This window comes from Cyclopterus lumpus, chromosome 4, assembly GCF_009769545.1.
Source record: "Cyclopterus lumpus isolate fCycLum1 chromosome 4, fCycLum1.pri, whole genome shotgun sequence".
Lineage (NCBI taxonomy): Eukaryota > Metazoa > Chordata > Actinopteri > Perciformes > Cyclopteridae > Cyclopterus > Cyclopterus lumpus.
The window spans coordinates 10168361-10187303 of record NC_046969.1 but is presented as its reverse complement, the minus strand read 5'-3'; the positions used below and the strand labels follow the sequence as shown (position 1 = coordinate 10187303).

At 40.5% G+C, this 18943-nt stretch overlaps 1 protein-coding gene across 2 annotated transcripts; it reads right to left on the bottom strand.

Annotated features, from left to right (window-relative positions):
* Positions 1-37: 37 nt before the first annotated feature.
* On the bottom strand, positions 38-18420 carry fam102bb (family with sequence similarity 102 member Bb). 2 transcript variants are annotated; one of them, XM_034530304.1, is made up of 11 exons: positions 18149-18420; positions 14440-14560; positions 13393-13422; positions 12857-12973; positions 12324-12370; positions 11332-11426; positions 7613-7711; positions 5826-6060; positions 4744-4880; positions 3841-3910; positions 38-3040 (listed from the first exon to the last, which is right to left on the bottom strand). In XM_034530304.1, the coding sequence occupies exons 1-11, from the start codon at positions 18292-18294 to the stop codon at positions 2998-3000; spliced, it is 1140 nt and encodes a 379-aa protein (XP_034386195.1). In that variant the 5' UTR covers positions 18295-18420; the 3' UTR covers positions 38-2997. The 2 variants fall into 2 exon arrangements, with proteins under 2 accessions (XP_034386195.1, XP_034386196.1); XM_034530305.1 differs by having other exon boundaries at positions 18098-18194.
* Positions 18421-18943: the final 523 nt, after the last annotated feature.

The window sequence follows — 18943 nt, the reverse complement described above, 5'->3', positions numbered from 1 at the left end:
GCTTTTTACGCAGGTTGAAGCGCATTCTCATACGTGCTCAAGGTTTTCAGATCGTTTTATTCAACAGTGCAAGGTACACATTTGAAGCATCCAGCACACTTGTTCAGAAAGAAAATGTTGGCCGAGAGGACAAGTCTGTAATGGGAAACACTGGACAGCGTCAGAACATCACTTTACAGAAGAATACATTTTACAGTTTAATATACAGATTTATAACGGCTTCACAGAAGAGAAGAGACCATGTTTGTAACAACATGTTAAGTACCAAGATAATCATACCTGTGTCACACAGGTAAAACGGATGATTTCTATCCACACAAAACTCCAATAGTTGATACATGTTGGCCATAAAATCATACACTTAACACTGTCTTAACTATGTAGTGACACTTTTCTCTTAACAATAAAATATTTAGCAAAAATATGGCACAATACCAGCAATGACAGATTCAAAAACAAAGACGACGATATCATTAAAGATGAGATTTTCAACAGACATTTAAACTATGCCAAAAATGAAAAAAAACAATGAGAACACAGTTACATTAAACACAAATATCTGCTTTTAACACGGAAGTGATGAGAACAGCATGTTTTCCTACATGCAAAAACGTTCCTTCGATGTGGTAATATTCAAATTAAAAGATGGCACAACATATCAAATGAGGAAAAAGAGGTGTCACGGTCTGCAAGCTAACAAAAGGACGTCTTCATCATGCTGAACACAGACATAAAACAGAACAGTGACGTATAGTTAAAACACCATACACGGATGACACTTGTGCAGATATTGATATAACACATACAGAGTGTATCTAGAAGAAGAGGTATCCTACCTCTACTATGGCTTATGACAGGAGACAGATTACAGATACTGTACAGTCTGTTTTCAATAGTTAGAATGCGTCTAATATTTTCTGGATATGCATAGGCCTGACGGCGTCCCAGGTAATAACAGTGTGTTGTGTACTTTGGCAAATGTGCTAATACACTGAATAAATGGTCCTCAATTTGACTGGAAAGGCAAATAGTCAACGTGCACGATACTATCAGGCTTTCAGAACTCTCATCACATCAATTTTGTTTCAGATTAGACTCAATAATCGTTGCTTGGATCGTGTTGGTTAATTTTAGTGGTTTTAAGACTAAATCTTAGTTAAGTCGTTATAGATACAAACACAAAACTATTACTCTGGGTCTTTCTTTCTTTCTTTTTTTTTTTTTTTAAAACAGGTGCTGTTGAGTATTTTCTTCATGGCAGTGGATTACTTAACTAGTCCTTCTCTGTACAATCATTAAGTGAAACAAATGACATTATGCAACATTAATACAACTGTTAGTCCGCCACAGGATGTCAGCTTCCTGGTCAACAGGCCAGCTCGGAAAGATGTAGTCGAGTTGCAAAGCATAGGTGAACATTAGATACATAGCTGAAACGCTGGGCATGAGATATATGCCCTTATGCAGTAAGATTTATCATAGAAGCCCCTTTTTATATTCTGTATTTACTGCTCTACTAAGGCAGACAGTAGTAAATTAATGTGTACATTTTAGGCTGAGTTGTTAACCCAAAAGAATAATAGAGGAAAGAAAAGCAGATACTGCACACTGCGTTTGGGTAATCTTTGGCGAATTTGATGGGAGAATATGTGTATTTACCCACAAAATTGTGTTCTCAGCTTTCTTGTCTTTTAAAACTAGTTGGTTTACGAAAATAAACTTTATTTTGATTATTTATTGTCGTGGGATTACAGGAACTAAATGTATTGGTTTTTCTGGGTGTCTTTACATCTAGTGGGTAATAGAACTATAGTAAAATGAATATGATAATTTACAATTTAATACATTTGGGATTTGAAGGTAGCTTAATCACACCAAAGCACATGTATGTCACTAGAGTCAAAAGAAAAGAGGGCGGTTACTGAGATCTGTGAAGATATCGAATAAACTGGATTACCAAGATGTCAGTTCATGTCAAAAAGTTAGATTTGAAAACTCAGTTTTGAACAAATGTGTTTCATTTTGCCTTTTGTAAGGCAGAATAGTACAGCAGGGTTTTATAAACTGCTCGGCAAACAAATGAGATCGAGGGCGTCACATTCTCCCACTTTAACTTTGCAAGTAGCAATAACGCATTCCTCACAAGAGAACAATCACATCCCTCCACTCATCCAGGATAACGGTTACTACTGCTTCAAGTGGTCTACGCGGGCGCACACACACACACACACACACACACACACACACACACACACACACACACACACACACACACACACACACACACACACACACACACACACACACACACACACACACACACACACACACACACACACACACACACACACACACACACACACAGCTCAGGTCTGAGGCCTCGTCTTTGTAGTAAAACACTCAACTTCAAAACGCCAACAGTTGTCACAGTGCCAACAACTACAATGTGTTTAGCAGCTTAGAGGCGAATATTAAAAAGAACATCCCTAATTGAAAAAGAAGTCCAAAACAAACACTGGGAGACTAAAGGAATGTATTGAAAGCGCGTTGCATACTCTTCTTCGGTGTAGATTTCAGTGCGTTCTGATGGCACACACACACACACACACACAGTGCCAGTGTCCTCCATTAGAGAGAAAGAGTCGTTGTTTTCTTTCATTTCCCAACAGTTGGCTTGGATGCTGGGTGATAACGTTGACCTCAAACAGATGAGGCTAATCTACACCCAGAAAATGAGGAGTGGACCGTTTCAGTTCCATACATGTTAATATTTTTGAACAATCTGTATGTTTCCCCAGAGATAATAACGGTTTGCCTCTCTATCAGGGTGCTACAGTGTCCTTGAGGACGTTTGAACACAGGAGGGCACTGTTGTCCGGTCAGACCGGGTGCTGATCAGGTAATGTGTGTGCTGTAGGAATGCAGATTGAAATCGACACAGCCTCGCCTCCAGTTCTTTGATGGAAGCAGTCAGTCCACCTCCGAGAGGCTGTCAGTCTAACGCTTTATCACCACCTGCTCGTACGCTCCAGCACCCACCCTGGGATAGCGAGAAAAGACAGTATTAGCAACCCAATGTAATATCTGGTACACAACTTACGATGCATCATCATTGAATCAATCGTTCCCTCTTTCAACTACAGTATCACAAGGCCCCGCAGTGGGTATCGGGCCGTGCCGTTTAATCTACTGGGCACCCTGACAGGCGACACATTCTCTTTAACCCAGCCTTTAACTTCCACCCAAACAAAGAGCAGATACGCGCCATCTAATATCTTATTGTGTCTGCAGACGCTAAACTTGTGTGTCTGGTTCGATAGGCGGCCTCTTCTTAACGGCAGTAGTGCAGCTGTTATCCCTACGTATCCTTGTCTAACAAATACTTTACTGGTTGTACATCAGTACACGTCTCACACTACTCTCCGACCTTGTGTACCTTTTTAAAGTGGCCTTGTATCCTTTTCTCCCCCGAGCAAACAGCAGATACTCTGCAGCATGACACAGCTTTATATCACATTGTGAGACGTTGAACACAAACCACCAACGTCAACCTCATGGTGGTGCTAGAGGGAAGGTTTATTATAAGAAATATCATGGCAATCCATCTCCTAGTTGTTGTGTTGGACCAACCCTGAGACATGTATTGACATCCCTATTCCCATTTGGAAATAGAAGCTGAAACGGCAAAGTAAAAAGTCTCAGAGACAGCAGTTTTTGTGCTGTTCTCTAGAGAAGGTTGAAAGCGCCGATAATAGTTGAATCTTTGACTAAAGATCTCCATCTTCTGTGAGAAACAAATCATTGAATATGAGCTAAGTGCAGTGAACATCCCATGCTCACCTGGTGGGAAGGTGATGGCTTCCAAGGGCCGTGCTTCCCCCGGGGCCAACGAACAGACGCAAGCCTTCCTCTGGAACAGACAGCGGTGTAGTAACATTTGGTCAGTACAGAGACTTCCCACATCCTCCTGTATAATTCTTGTCATGAGAAGCAGCCAGTTGCTAAGCAATCTAAAAATAATCATGTATTGACAGCAGCTTTCTTTTCCTAGATTTGCGCTGGATGAGACCTTGGAAAGAAAAACAAAGCCCTACTCCTCAAAGTACACAGACTGACAAGTTCATTTTTGTGTTCTGCAAAGTAGCTGTGAATTTAACGCACGCAATCGGAAAGATTTGTTTGTGCTTCATTATAGCAGAAACAAATCATTCTAGTATTTGATTAGGATAATTGATTTTGTGTTTGAGTACATTTTATGTGCTGAGCTTCCAAAATATAAACATTTTCTGTTGTTATTTATTTATTTGACATTTTATAGACAATTAATAGAACAAGGCAATAATTAGCAGACACAGAAATGATGTAAATGATTGTTAGATGCAGCCCTAGTTAATTTGTTTTAGAATTCATAGTATATATATATATTATACACACACACACACACACACAAAATGCAATTCTAAATGTTAATCCTAATTTACCAGAGCACAGGTAAACATCTTCAACAGTCCAAATTATTCACAATTAACACAAACGCGGAAAGTCTTTCAAATTGAAGGAGCTGGAACCAGCAAATGTGTGGCTTTTTTAAAAATAAATTACTTTCCTTGAAGAGTCAATGCAAGACGGAGAGACCCATCGGCATGGGATCACACTTAGTCACCCAAAATAATTCAAACATGCAGATATTGCGTTTCCGATAGACTATAAAAACACTATTATTTCTCTGGATGTGGAGCTTACCTTCAGCACTGGAGTCCAGTAGGCTGGGTGTGAAGTCTTGACTCTGGAGAATCTTTTCTACCACATCGTCCGCATCCACCCGCGTGTCGTCCATTCTCTTTAGCTGAGACTCGATGGAGTCCTGCTTCACAGGGTGTCTTAGGAGAGGATAAAGCAGTCACTTTGTGTCTATTTGATCAACAATGGCTTCCACTGCAAAATGAAAATTCTCTTTTATCATACTGAATCTACATTTCATTTAGTGCCAAGAAGGGATGTGGTCAACCAGTGAGCCGAGTTTCCATCTAAGCAGAAGGAAATGATGTCGGTTTTTAGTAGAATAGAGTTCTCTCACTGTGGGCGATGGGGGCTGCCAAATGACACATTTTATACAATTTGTTTGATCCAAACAAGAACACGGGTTTAACACCAACATGTGGTTTTACAAGGAGACATGAGGCGTGCTAGTTGACTATTATCTGACGCAGTAACTTCCTGGACTCTTTTTGTCTCTGAGGTGTGTAGTTTACTATTTACATGTACAAATATGAGAGTGGTATGCTTTTTCTCAGCAAAAAGGCAGATTTACCAAAAACAAATATAAATATCTGAATAAAGTAAAACATGCCACAATTTCTAAAGGTAATAATCACATAAGAAATACGTGACTAAATGCTGGTCTTCAAAGAAGTCGGCTAAATAGAAAGTGCACTTTAAACCAAGTACTTAAACCCATCCCTGGTCTTGAGTTCGAGAAGCTACTCTGAGTTGTGGTTTTGTGGACATTTTCAGATTCTACAAATGCATGACTAACATTTTAATGAATTCAAAGGGCCCCTGTTGACGCCACATAATGAAACCAGAGACTCTTCTGCTGCTCTGCATCGCTGCTTTCTACTGCATGCCAGCTGCTTCCTGAAATGTGTCTCAGGTGTGATTAAACTTCCTTTAAAGAAAACTGCTACTCTGTTTTGTGCTCATCGCCTACAATAAAGAGATTACCACAACGTGCTGCTTCCTCTATGACTATGACTGATTATTATCTGGATGTACTTTTCATGAAATACATTTCTCTACTTGACAAATAACTGAAAGAGACTCACCTGTTGAGTCGTTCACAGGACGAAGCGCTCCTTACTGGTGTACCAGTTGGGTTGCTAGTGGTGGTGTTGGGTACTGGGTGTTCAGGTAGAGCAGGACAGGGTCTGGACTCTCGGTCCCGGTCCTCGCTGGGTTCCGGGATGCTGCCGATGCCCGTTGAGGCGCTGCCAACTGAATGGTTTCTCCGGTGGCTGAACTCTGACATGCTGGAGGAGCGGGAGTGACCTGTGCTGTATCCTGAGATGGGTGACAAAGAATGTAAAAATCTTTGACCAGAATCTCTGTATATTGGATATAATGAGAAGCAAATTGTAAAGCACTTTGGATAAAAGCGCGTTATAAAAGAAGCCATTTCCCATTTCACTGGGTTAACGAACCGATTCGACAGTAATGTTACGTAACTGTATGCCCTGCAAACAATTATTATAGTATTCAAAATATTGCAAACACCAGCAAACAAGATATATTAAATTACGCATTCTGTATTCAAACATGACTTAAAGGGGATCATTTTGGTATATGCACATAAAAGTCCAATCATATCTTTACTTATTTACAACACGCGTAGAAGATGATACAAAACTAATCTCTTTAAAAATGCATTTTAGTGTAAAGCGTTTTTCTATAATATTGTTTGGGTATTTTAGTTTTTTATTATTTTAATTGTCCGATTTTATTTGCCTCAATGTTTTAATCCTGGTTAAACCATGTAAATCATTTAGTGTCTAAAAAATGCATTTTTTGCAGAAGATGTGTGTGAATGCTGGCAGCTTAAAATATTTACAAAAGCACAGCTAAAAATATAGAAATCTTGAAGCACAAATGCACTCCTGAAAAATGGAATTGTAAATGAGTTTAAAGCTGAACTGCATTATATAAAGCAGCTGAACTGTAATACGGTCAGGTGGAGTCACTGAAATACTTGTTTCTGTTTTAAAGTTTCATTCAACACAAAACTACTTTGTGTCTCACAACTTGAAGGTTTACTCAACTAAAATGCTTCTTTCTGGCCAAGTAATTAGTTTTAAAAAAGGTAATTCTACCCAAATATTGTTTTTTGTCTGATGACATACTTTTAAAGATTTGTTCCACCAAAATACTACTTCCTTCCCAACAAGATAATGCATGTAATCTTCCACAGTATTACAGTTCAGCTTCTATCTTTTCTAGCAATGCATATCAGCTCTTTGCTTCTTTATGTAAAGCTCAGCTTTTGAATCTGACAGTTTTTTCAGGAGTGCTTTTGTGCTTTAAGGTGTCTGTATTTACAGCAATGCTTTGCAATTCATTTTAGCTGTCAGCCTTTCTACATTTTATTATTATCATCATCATCATCATCATCATTATCTTGGCATCAGTTCATTACAGCCATTGAAGGGCATACTTCCCACACACAAATATGAGGCAGGAAATGCATCTTTAAATACAAAAGTTGGAGGGCCATTAGAGCTGCGCTCAGTGCATCTTTCTACTTCCTCTGATCTTTTATTATCATTATTATGTCATCTGATCTGCCTGTAATGGATACTCAAGCATTAGGTTTCAACTGCTCTGCTGGAGGGTCAAAGGAACATAATTGTACCACTTTAGTCAAAAGTGTTTCATGCATTATGTCGTTGAGGCTGGAAACAACACGTTTTAATTCTGTCACTCACCAATCCAGCTTTGACAGCCACAGACATTATATTACATATACATCCTAAAAAACGGTCTCAATGATTGTCTGCCATCAATAACAGGTCAACAACAGTAAATATATATGATATGATATATGATATTGTGCCCGTACCTGAGAGTTTGGACTGTTGGCTGGCGTAGCTGGATGTTCGGGAGTGGCCGCACCCCCCAAGTTCATCAGAAACAACCGGACACTTCCCTTCTCGACTCTCTGGTACATTAAAGAACAGAAGACAAGACAAACGGGATGACAAAGGGCAGGAAAGCATTAGAAGTGTGTGTTCTATTGAACTGCCATCATTTAAGTACGAAAGGGTTTACTTATGCCTCCTCACATAGCCCGAAAGAAACTGTGGCCAAAGAAGCCCGAAAAGGCCCACGCTTTGTACTTATTTAATACCATAGCTCATTATCGGCTCAACACACCAGATTTGTGGCTCTGTTTGTGAATGAAGGAAGTAAGAAAATAATTCAATGTGAACTTCTGAAATGAAAATGTGTGTTTATATGCGCACAACCAAAATTAAAACAGGAACACAGAAAAACGTCTCATAATGCAACACCACAGGTTCCTCTCGTAAATGCCCTCGATACTTTATAAAGAGACAACAGACATAAAGTCAGTTTCCGTCTTGTTACATGTAGACTCAGTTATTTATTTCTGTACAACCTGGATTGTGTTACTAGCTGTTGATTTGTTGCTTATTTCAACCAACAGGAAACCGTTACACCAACAGAAAAAGAAAATGTCCCTCTTCCTCCCACACCTGCCTTACGTTACTTTAGCATCTCTGAATTAATGAGCGACTGACCACAGTTGGTAAGTATCTGAACACAGCAGTAGGTCTGTCTGTAGCAAAAATAAACACATTTAAGGGGATTATTATTCAATACTCGGCAACACAACAGAAATAACGACACCATTTCAAGAGACATTAACCATGAGTTGCGTAGGTGGGTTTTCCCCCCAATATTTCACCATGTCGCACACGCACAGCCAAGATGATGCCGATACAAAGAGCATTGTCTTCAGCAGACATATTGTGCAAATGCAAACACACAAACCCCGAGACAGACTTGCACACAGTCCTATTTTTAACCATGCAAGAGCCTACAGGATGGAGCAGATTGTAGCTAATGTCAAAGAGAGCTAGTTTAAATTATACATGAAAGAGCTGCGCTACATTCTGAACACTGCAATGTGTTCACACATGGAGAAACACACACAGAACAAGAGCGATGCGCATGAAACACAGAAGAGAAATGTAGCAGATAGAGGCAGCTGGAAAATAAACATGTTCATAGTGCTGCATGGGAGATGAATAGCAGTTACATAAAGTATGAGTGCATCGTGCTGTAGACATGCAAAACTAAATCGCTGTGCATTTTTACTGCTGATGAAGTTGCTCAACTTTGTGACAAATAAGGCTTTCTCTCGTGTCGCTCCTTCACAATAAAAGCCATTCGTTTACCAGTGTGGAAACTTTTAATAATGTAAGCAACACGCAATGGTCGGTTTGCATTAGCAGCAACTGCTAGGTGTGATTTCAAAGTTGTTACTGTAGGGAGTGGGGGTTGGTAGAGCATGTCACGCAGGCATTGGAATCAAAGGTTATGCCACAGTTAAATCTGTTGGCAATATTATTCATTTCCTTAATTATTGTAAACTGCCAAGGATGATACTAAGCAATTACTTATTCAATAGAACAGGATTATATCAGATGGTACTGCTTACAATTAGTATTCCCTCCCCTAAATTGGATTTAGCCACTAAACTTGGATTACAACCTAATCCTAGAAGTGTAACCAAATAGTTGTTATCGTTGTTGGTTCAATCTGATAGCCACATATGATAGAAATTGACACAACAACAACAACAACAAGCGCTGAGGTGATGTTAAGCAACTCTCCTCATTCGCAGTGAGTTTACACAGCTAAACTGAAAATAAGTTTTGCCGTGGTCAAGATGTTAGGAGGAATATTTCAGCTTCCATGTCTTTCCAATGTACATCTACATACATTATTAGCAGCTTAATATAGCAAAGGAAAGCAGAGAGGTAACAATCTCTGTTAAATAATTAAAAAAATCATAAATGTGGTGGTGTTCGTTTGTGAAGATTATTTTGCTGAACAAAACTTGACAGTATCTTAAACCTGCAACGCCAACCTCCGGGTTGGCCTACAAAAAGACATCATCCCTGACTCACTCCACGTGTGCTCCATCAGGTAAATGTTTGGAAAGGCCAATGGGATGACGAAGCAGGGCCCTGTTCCTCGTACGTGGTTCAACTAAGTCGATCAAACATCCTATTATCCATCTTCAATTAACAAGATGATTGACATCAGGCTATCTCGGTTTCTCAAAGGCTGATCTGCGCTCAAACAATCTCGTTAATTTGAGCCAGACGTCAGTTCTATAGTTATGCTTCAAAAGGGGGAAGCGTCGATCACCAAAACCATGATTTTCTAACAGCACAATGGCAAATAAACTCAAAGGAGGAGACTCTTTTTTTTCTCCGCTGACGAGCAGGAGATGATCATGATGTGAGGAATTCCAGACCATAATCATGGAACAGCTAACACCGCCACCACTGTGAGGGCTAGACAAGTCAGACATGTCAGACAAGTTAAATGCGTAATGCTGCTTTCACATCAATATTCGCAACGCTTTACTCGCATAAGTTTACTCGACTATTTGTGGTTCATTCATTCACTTCACTCGTGCTGGAGAGGGGGCGTGGCTTATCTCGGTGGAAACAGTTATAATTTCCGCCATCCACCATGGAAGAAATAACCACTATATACTTGTTGTGGAAATTCCACAAACGTCGGAAAATCAAACGCCCTCGTGTTTGGGTTCATAACATTAATATCACATATATATATTTATACATAACATCAGCCGTAGGCTCACACAGCTCGGAAACTTTCACAGACTGCGTCTGAATAACTGGATGAAATTTATTCTAATCCATTCCCGTCTGTGCATTGACTTTCATGGAATCTACTCGCAACGCTTTTGGTGTGAACGCAGCATAAGTGTTGGGAAAATGTATTGGCTAATTTTAAGTGCCTCATCACCCCAATCCATCCGATTATATTTCTTTAAATGTGCCTGCTGGCAGTCGGCTTAATGTAATGCATCATCCAATGAGATCTAAAATAACTATCTCAACTCTTTCAGAACAAGTAGATAATATATATATGTGTATATACATATGTATGTGCAGATGACCATATAGAACTTTTATTGCATTTACACATGGCCAGCGAACGTAATGAACACATCCATGAGTTTCACCAAAACCATGGCATACAGTGGCTTTCCCGATGTTCTGCATCGCCGATAATGTACCACAATGTACCACAATGTACCACAACGCTCTGCATACAGTCCGTGAGACAGTCAATGCCCGGCTTTGGCGTGTGGTGTTCAATGTACGGCTCGAGAAGGTCTGTAAATAAATGATTCCTTGTGGGCAGAATTGATAGTGCTCGTATAGGAAGTCATCATCACGTGATAAGAACTCTCTCCCTATGAAACGCTAATCTAACTAATATCGCTCCTTCATAATTGGGATCTCTGAGGAAGGGAGCTGCCATTTTCTTCTGGGGGTGTGGCCAGCTTATCCAGCTAATTTAAGTTAGCCTGCGCTGGAGCAGGTTCAAATTGTTGATGTGTTGCTATGGTGATTTTGCCAAACTTGCTTTGAGGAACCGAAAAGCCTCACTTATGTAATCTTATCCTGAAAATTATCCAGCAAACTACGTTAGCCAGGTACGAGAAATAGGGCCCAGGCCAGGTAACCGATGTGGCGTGATTGGTCTTACCAGAACAGCCTTTCTGTGAGTCCCCTCCCCTCCTCTCCTCCAGCAGGCTCTCTCCATCCCCCTGGATCCCGATCACTGTGGCCGTGGAGGGCGGCCTGGTGACATAGGGAAGACAATCAGGCTTTTACTCCCGTCTTGTTTTTCAATGTGTTAATTGTTTATGAATACAAAGCAAGGTGAGAGGGAGGGAGGACTAACACATTAGGTTAGGTTACAAAGTGAATATACTGAAGACACTCAATATTTAAATGCATGCTGCAATAAAAGATGATGCAGCTTTTGGCATTTACATACAGGCTACAGAATAATTTCTAGGTCAAATTGTGCCTTTGGGTGAAGCAGCTTTTTCCTCTCTGTACTGACACACTTTTACTGAAATCATGTTTATAATAGTATAACAACTTACAGTTTATCCCATGCAGGATGAAAGGAATCAGGGCTTTTGACATGTGAAAGTCTGATTAGCCAACAGGTCTTTAGTCTTGCGTATATCTGTGTCATTTGATCCCCATGAAACGTTCCCAAGTACCACAGTAATTGCAGCATTCTTGGATCATTTTCAAAACAAATGCAATCAGCAGGAGGTTTGACATCATAACTTTGGCACATCATATAAATACTTTCTTGCTAAGGCTCTAGCAGTATTTTATAGTGGTAGTAGAGACACAGACAGGAAAGAGAGGGGGGTTCGGATAGAGAAAAGGAAAACTCTATTTTAAATTACAGTCCGGTCCAGGTCAGTTACATCTCAATCTTGGCACACTCATAGTCGAGCACAGGACGATTTAAAAATAGTTTAATTCTCCAGCTTTGTTAGACCAAAGCTTCTGCAATGAAATGGCGTTACAATTGAAATTGTATGGTTAAGAATCCTAAATGACTAAACTACAGTCAGCTGGCATCGTTCCTGACACACCTAGTGCAGACTATGAACTGCAGACCAAAGCAGATTTTCCACCATACTAAAGTGGAAAGTTATCACTTTCACTTACGTTTTAAAACAGGGATCCCCTGACATGAGCTGTGTACTGATGATGACCTAGGAAGAGAAAAAGAGACGTGTTAATTGATTCAGGTTTGCTTTGCACTCAAGGTTTCTATCAGCCCGGATTCCTGGTTTAAAGAAAGAAAAAGAAAGGTGCCTTTGGTCCATGCATAATTTACAATAACCGAGAAATAAACTCAAAAGGTCACTGGAGAACTTTAAATGAACCATCTCATCTTTCAAAAAACCACAACATGGGGTCAGGGGATAATGATCTTTGTTTGCCTTTATGTCCATTAGCTTTTTCACAAATTAGAAACCGTTATTCACGATATAGAGCAATAATATATACAATACAGTAATTTCTGGCTACAATCTAATGGACTAACAAACCAAAAGCCATTGTTGTTCCAAGCTATCCTTAAAGTTGATGCAAAAAACAGTTTTCTCACCGACCTCCTAGTTTTAAAACACTAAGAGTTCCTCCCGAAAAAGTCAAATGAGACTGGTGTGAATGCGTTGCCGTCGCTTCAACGTTACCTTGAGAATGGAGTTATCCTGGCGGGTATTTTTGGTATCGTAGCCTTCCAGCAGACATCTGCGAGTTGTATTCCCTGAGCCGGCAAACTCTGCTAAATTCAAGTCTGCAAAACCAAGCTGAAGGAGAAAAATGACACAGGGTGAACTTTGTTTTCTCTAAGGTGTTTTTGACCAGTCAGCATTATTACAATCTCTAGATGTGAAATGACAGCAGAGAGGAAATGAGAGCAACTCAACAAAAAACTCTTTTTTTTCCTTCGATGACAAGCAGGTAATATGAAGCGTGAAAATGGCTTCTTATCTCGTCTAGAAAGTCTACAAGAAGAAATGTAGCATGCTCAGTAAATAATTACTACTAAAACAGTGAAAGAGAGACCAAATGACGTGATGAGCCAACCTGCAGGCAGTGAAGGCCATCTGTGTGCTACGGGCTCACATAACTATCTGCATAAATATGGCCGATTAATGTAAATCTAGGTGACCTGGAGGTTGGGTTAAGAGATGGGGGTTGGATGACGCAATAATGTGAGGAATACCTTTGCATATGCCTTCCCACCTTTCAGCTCCTGGAAAAGAGAAGCATAAACTTCTAAATTAAACATCTGAATTCTTGCTTCATTCAAACATGATTAGGTTTTAAACAAAATAAGTGATCACCATCTATCTCCACTTCAAATGTGTTTGAAATGTATTTGAGTTCCAAAATACTGGGACGGGAAAAGGAAGTTTAATTGAATGTTTTAGCTCCGTACAAATGCAGAGATTGATTTACACGATCTAGTCCTAACATGTCCTGAGACGTGTTATTTACCTTTTAAGACTAAAAACATACAAATGCATTACTGGTCTGGTTAAACGCTAACAATATTGCAAATGTGCTACTTTGCATCAGAAGAGAAATCAAAGCATAACTACATTTTTGATAATGGGTTCAAATTGTAGCAATAGGTAACGGCTTGACATTTTAAAGTTCAAAACCAAAATACTGGGAAAGGGAGCCACTAGTGAAGGCCAAATGACATTTCTCTGGGTACTTGACACGCTCCGTGTTCTAAGACAAAGACGGCAGGGCTCACCACAAATAGCTTGCAGCTACGATGTGGAAACACAAGAGGCAGTTTCACCAGGAAGGCTTATTCAGGTTCATCCATTCCCTTGGTTTTACTGCTGTTTTTTTGTTGTTTTTTTTAACCTCATATCCTAAAAACTATGTGACATGACATGATTAAACAGAGGACAGAAAAGGACAAAGATTTCACTGTGATGAGTGTTTTCTTTGAAATGCTGTTCTTGCTGACTGCGTTTTAGAGTTCATATTTCACTCTCAAGTTACAATTTGCTGCATAAAAGTGAACGTAACCAATAGCAGAATTTAACCCGGGTACAGCAATTCTGTTAGAAAGGTTGAGACACTTCCTTGTCTTTACAACGACATGAACAATAGCCTTCTTTTTTTTGCATAAACTGACGTGTCTTTAACCTAAGCCGCGTCATCCACATGCAAAGCATCACATTATGGATCAACGACACTATGTAAGTGTATCGATATCTGAAACGTGGAACGCAGAGGCTTCATACTGTACCTTTCTGACAGACACGCGGCACACACAAGGGTCCAGAACCCCGGTCCCTGCATTGGCGCTCATCTTGCAGGGGAAAGAGAGCCGCTTCCTCCATCGGACACAGTTGGCCTGCACCGGCTCCCTGTGAGGGCAAATCACGCAAACTTAGTCCATCTTTCGGCCCTCTGTTGGGTCAGATATCATGAATTTCTTCTGCATAAGAACATATCGGGGTTCAAAAGGATAATTTACAATTTTGATGTTAGACATTTTGAGTCGAGGTTGGTGCAAAAACTGTCAGGGTTTGAGATGTCTCTGAACAACTTAAAAACGGGCTCATTTCCATTCACATTATAACCTCTCACGGTTTGGCTCTGTACCAGAATTATAATGCATCATATATTATACATGAAAAGCATGTTTATTAGAATAAAACCGAACAAAATGAAAAAGGCTGGCATTGATTAGCTGAACTGTTGCTGTAGTACTTATTCCACCAAGCTTTATTGTATTATTTTCAGGAGAGGTTTTTGCGTGGCGGCTCCAACATGTGAGAACGTTGGCTCTTTTTGTAAAATGACAGAATGGTTAAGAAAGTTCAGAATAAAAGTATTTTTAGCAAAGAAAATATTTTTATTATGAATACCAATCGTTCGCAGCCTTGTTGCTTGTTTTTGCAGCTCTGATAACATTTGTTTACTGGGAAAGCACAATTTAATTTCACGAAGTTTAATATCATTATTACATACCAATGAAAGCCACTTAGGTTGATTAACGAGTGGATTAACAATCCTCCTGTCTCTTCCCATCTTCAGGCTAAATTGCCAATGTAAGTTTTTGTGCTTGGCCTTTTTCTGGACACTGAATAAACAAGCAAATTAAATCACAGCCCTGTTTTCCCCTGTGGTTTATTTGACTGCTGAACCCAAAAGGTTGCGGCGGCAGGTGTAGCTCGTTTTGGCACAAGAGTACAAAAGAAACGCATGCACACACATCGCCTGCCAACAACTACGGTAACATAAAGAGAGTGAGGTCTAGGCTACTCTCAGTGAGAAGATGAGATGAAGTGAAACAGAAAAGAGCGCGTATGCGTGGGCAGCATCACGATACCCCAGATGGCCTCTCTTTCACTGGCATCCTCTCCTCTCCTCTCCTCTCCTCTCCTCTCCTCTCCTCTCCTCTCCTCTCCTCTCCTCTCCTATCCTCTCCTCTCCTCTCCTCTCCTCTCCTCTCCTCTCCTCTCCTCTCCTCTCCTCCCTTCTGTCAAGACAGCCCACATGCCATTCATTTAGATCAGCTTTGCTGGATTTAAATAGAAGCAGAGCTGCTGGTTTTCTTCTCAAATACAGTATCAATTACTACGATGCAACATGTCAAAACATTTGACAACAGTTTGCATCTGAAATAGTGACAAAAAGAGAGAGAGAGAGAAACCAGGGATACAAACAGAGATGTCAGTGCCAGGCGTGTCGACAACAAGACTAAAATGATTACCAGGGTGCGCTGATCCCCGTTAAGACAGTTAAGGCTGACTGAACATAGAGGCCCGCGTTGTGCACTGCATCCCTGCCTCACGATGCATAAAAAAGCACCAGATGCGTGACTAATGTTTTACAAATGCTGACTTCATCCTGGGGTTGATACATTTCACAGAGTGAACTCCCAGAGACGGAGAGGAAACCTCCAGCCAGCTGGACACAGCACGCTTTGAGTATTCCGGCTCGATTGCATGTAACTCACAGCCCTTCTCAGCACAGCACAATCCTATTAGCGAGTGTGAGTAAGTCGAGTTTTAGATGCAGAGGTTGTCTCTCTGATCTCTATATATGGGTCAGATGTCTTGCTAAACTACAGCTGCTCTCCTTTTAAAAAGGCAGATGTGGCCAGGCTTCAGGCATAACCTCTCTCACTATTAAACACACAGAAAATCAATCTTATTTGATATGACTTTGGTGCAGAGTCTTCCAATGTCGAGCTGCAATGAAATGCTAAAAGAAAACTGAATTTGTCCCAAACAATGTGATACTTGTGTAACAAGAAAAACTTGTTTTGGGCAGAAACAATGTTATAGCCACGCCAAAGGAAAAGAAAGACTCCTCATTTCCTTTCACACTCACAGTTGGGATGACTCAAACGAGACGCCAGAGGGACCATTGAAGTTCGCAGGTCAAACACAACTGCCAAAGAAACATTGTATTTAACGACACTCAAGACTCGTGACTACAAATCCTTCGAGCTAGAACATCTCAAGAGCCAGAACAGGATGTTTTAATTAGAATCTCAACCATATGAGATCCATTTTTGTCTGGGTTGAGAGATTAAAGAACCATTTCAGAGCGTTTCTTCCATTTCATTTAGCTGCTCACATATGACATTTAAAATGTACAAAGAAAATGGGAGCTACATTAAAATTACCTCAATGTCACAACCTTAGAAGTCTCCCGACTAACAAAGTGTGACACATTGGGTCTTTCTATCCAGCCCTTTTATGAGAGCTACTTACTGTAGAGCAAACAGGGCGTGTTATATAATCTGGGTGAAGCCATCTAATCCTTCACCTTCCATTAAAATGCTTTCCCCTTTGTCCAATGGCAGAGGCCAGTCAACTTATCAGTGTGAACCTAAAACAAGTTCCAGAAAGACGTGACCGTCTCTGCTTGCGTTATAGTTAATTCAAATATATATATTGGTTTTAGATTGTTTGTTGAAAAAAAAAGAAGCAATATAAGGACATCACTTTGGGGTTGTTTTAAAATGACAATCACTTATTTGAAAGGATAATTCAGCATTAACAAATGATGAAAATAATAATAATGAAAAAAGGCACACATTGATAAAAAGCCTCTTTAAGTGAACTAAAAAGCACAGAACAGGTTTTCTGGAGGGGATGAAGGTATTTGCGTGTCTCAACTTGACAGCAAAAATGTCTTTAGCATGACACGTCAGTGTGTCTCCAGGGTGAAGGAAGGGTCCGGGGTCCTTTTCTGTCAAGCCAAACGAGTTAGTAGTCACTAGGTCAACAATAATAACACTGATGCACGGTTTCAGTTGCCCGAGTGACACACATACACACGCACACGCACACGCACACACACACACACATATGGTGTCACACTCATTTACACAGGAAGATATGTCCAAGAATGAGAAAGAAACGATTTGGGACAGCAGTCTTGCAGAATATGCCTTTTGGATGTAAAACAATGCACTGTGCTAATCAATAAGGGCTTGATAAAGTAAGACTTCAGTGGCACGTCTGTGACCCATCACATTAATGACACTATTGATTCAACGTATTTAGCTGTGTGACAAGTCAGCTGACTCCTTATAGCACAGTAAGTTAGCCTCCTCGCCCGGTGAAACGGAACCCGGTGTCCCGTGGAGCACGACCGGGGGGGACGGACGGTAGTTTACGCGAGGGGATATTTAGGAGCACGAATTGTCACTCGTGCTTGAGTACGTTTCCCTTCAGGTCGGTTTTAAACGCGTCGGTTACAGTCCTGCCTCCGTCGGTAGCTTCGACTGGAAGGTTACGAGTCATTTGAACACCGTTACAGCCGCAGACAGCTGACCCGCGGTCAGCTAACTAGTTTCTCACGGCGCGCAGCTCGCCGCGTATCGTCGCGTGCTGTGAAGCTCCTCCGCTCGAAGGACACCCCACGATAAAGAGAGCCGTTACCGTGACACACGCGCTGTGTTTCACGAGCCCGTGAACACCCGGCAGCCTCACCGTGAAGACTCCTCGGAGAACCCGCCGTCCAGCAGCCGGACTTTACAGAAAAGGACACCGTTGACAAAGGGGACCGACGAGAGCTCGTCCAGCTCGAAATCCACCTTAAACTTGAATTTCTTCTTCTTCATCATCATTAAATCCATACACCGATTCAGTACTCTCGAGAAGGCGCTCTTATCCCGCTCGCCGCTGACATTACAGCCCCATTGTGTTGTTGTGCTGTGGGAGGATGGCGGAGGCGCTGGTGACAACAGTCAAATCAAAGACTAGCTGAGGCGACCTGGAAGAGCTGCTTCCGCTTGTGGAGTTTCAAAATAAAAGAGTATGCCGTGAAACGCTAATACTTCTTGAAAAATGAATACCAGTGGTGGAGGAAGTATTCAGGTATTTTAGTTAAGTAAAAGTAGCAATACTACAGTATATAAATAGTTTAAGTAAATGGACTTAAGTATTATCATTAACCCAACTATTACGGGTAAATAGTAAAAACTTTAATTATATGTCGTGCTAAAGCTATAAAATAAAAGTAGTGGAATGAAAAGTTCACCATTTAGCTCTTGAAATGCAGTGAAGTAGAGGTAGAAAGTAGCATAACATGGTAGTACCTCCACACAATACAATATGTAATATATCTTATTCCTATATATGATCTACGCCAGTTCAAAACCGTTAGTAAATAATTAATGTACAACTCTCCCAAATGTATAAAGTGCTAAAACTCAAATTTACGTTTTTAAAGTCTAAAATTTAAATTGATTGAAACTTAGTATTCCTCTGGGTGCTGAGAGCACC

Bases quoted from the DNA above. Each gene is read 5' to 3' on its own strand.
- fam102bb (XM_034530304.1), bottom strand. From the start codon at position 18,294: ATGGATTTAATGATGATGAAGAAGAAGAAATTCAAGTTTAAGGTGGAT. The intron at 11,427-12,323 runs GTAAGTGAAAGT...CTATGTCACCAG, and splicing joins GGGGATCCCTGTTTTAAAAC to GCCGCCCTCCACGGCCACAG. The intron at 3,911-4,743 runs GTAAGCTCCACA...TGTCTGTTCCAG, and splicing joins ACTGGACTCCAGTGCTGAAG to AGGAAGGCTTGCGTCTGTTC.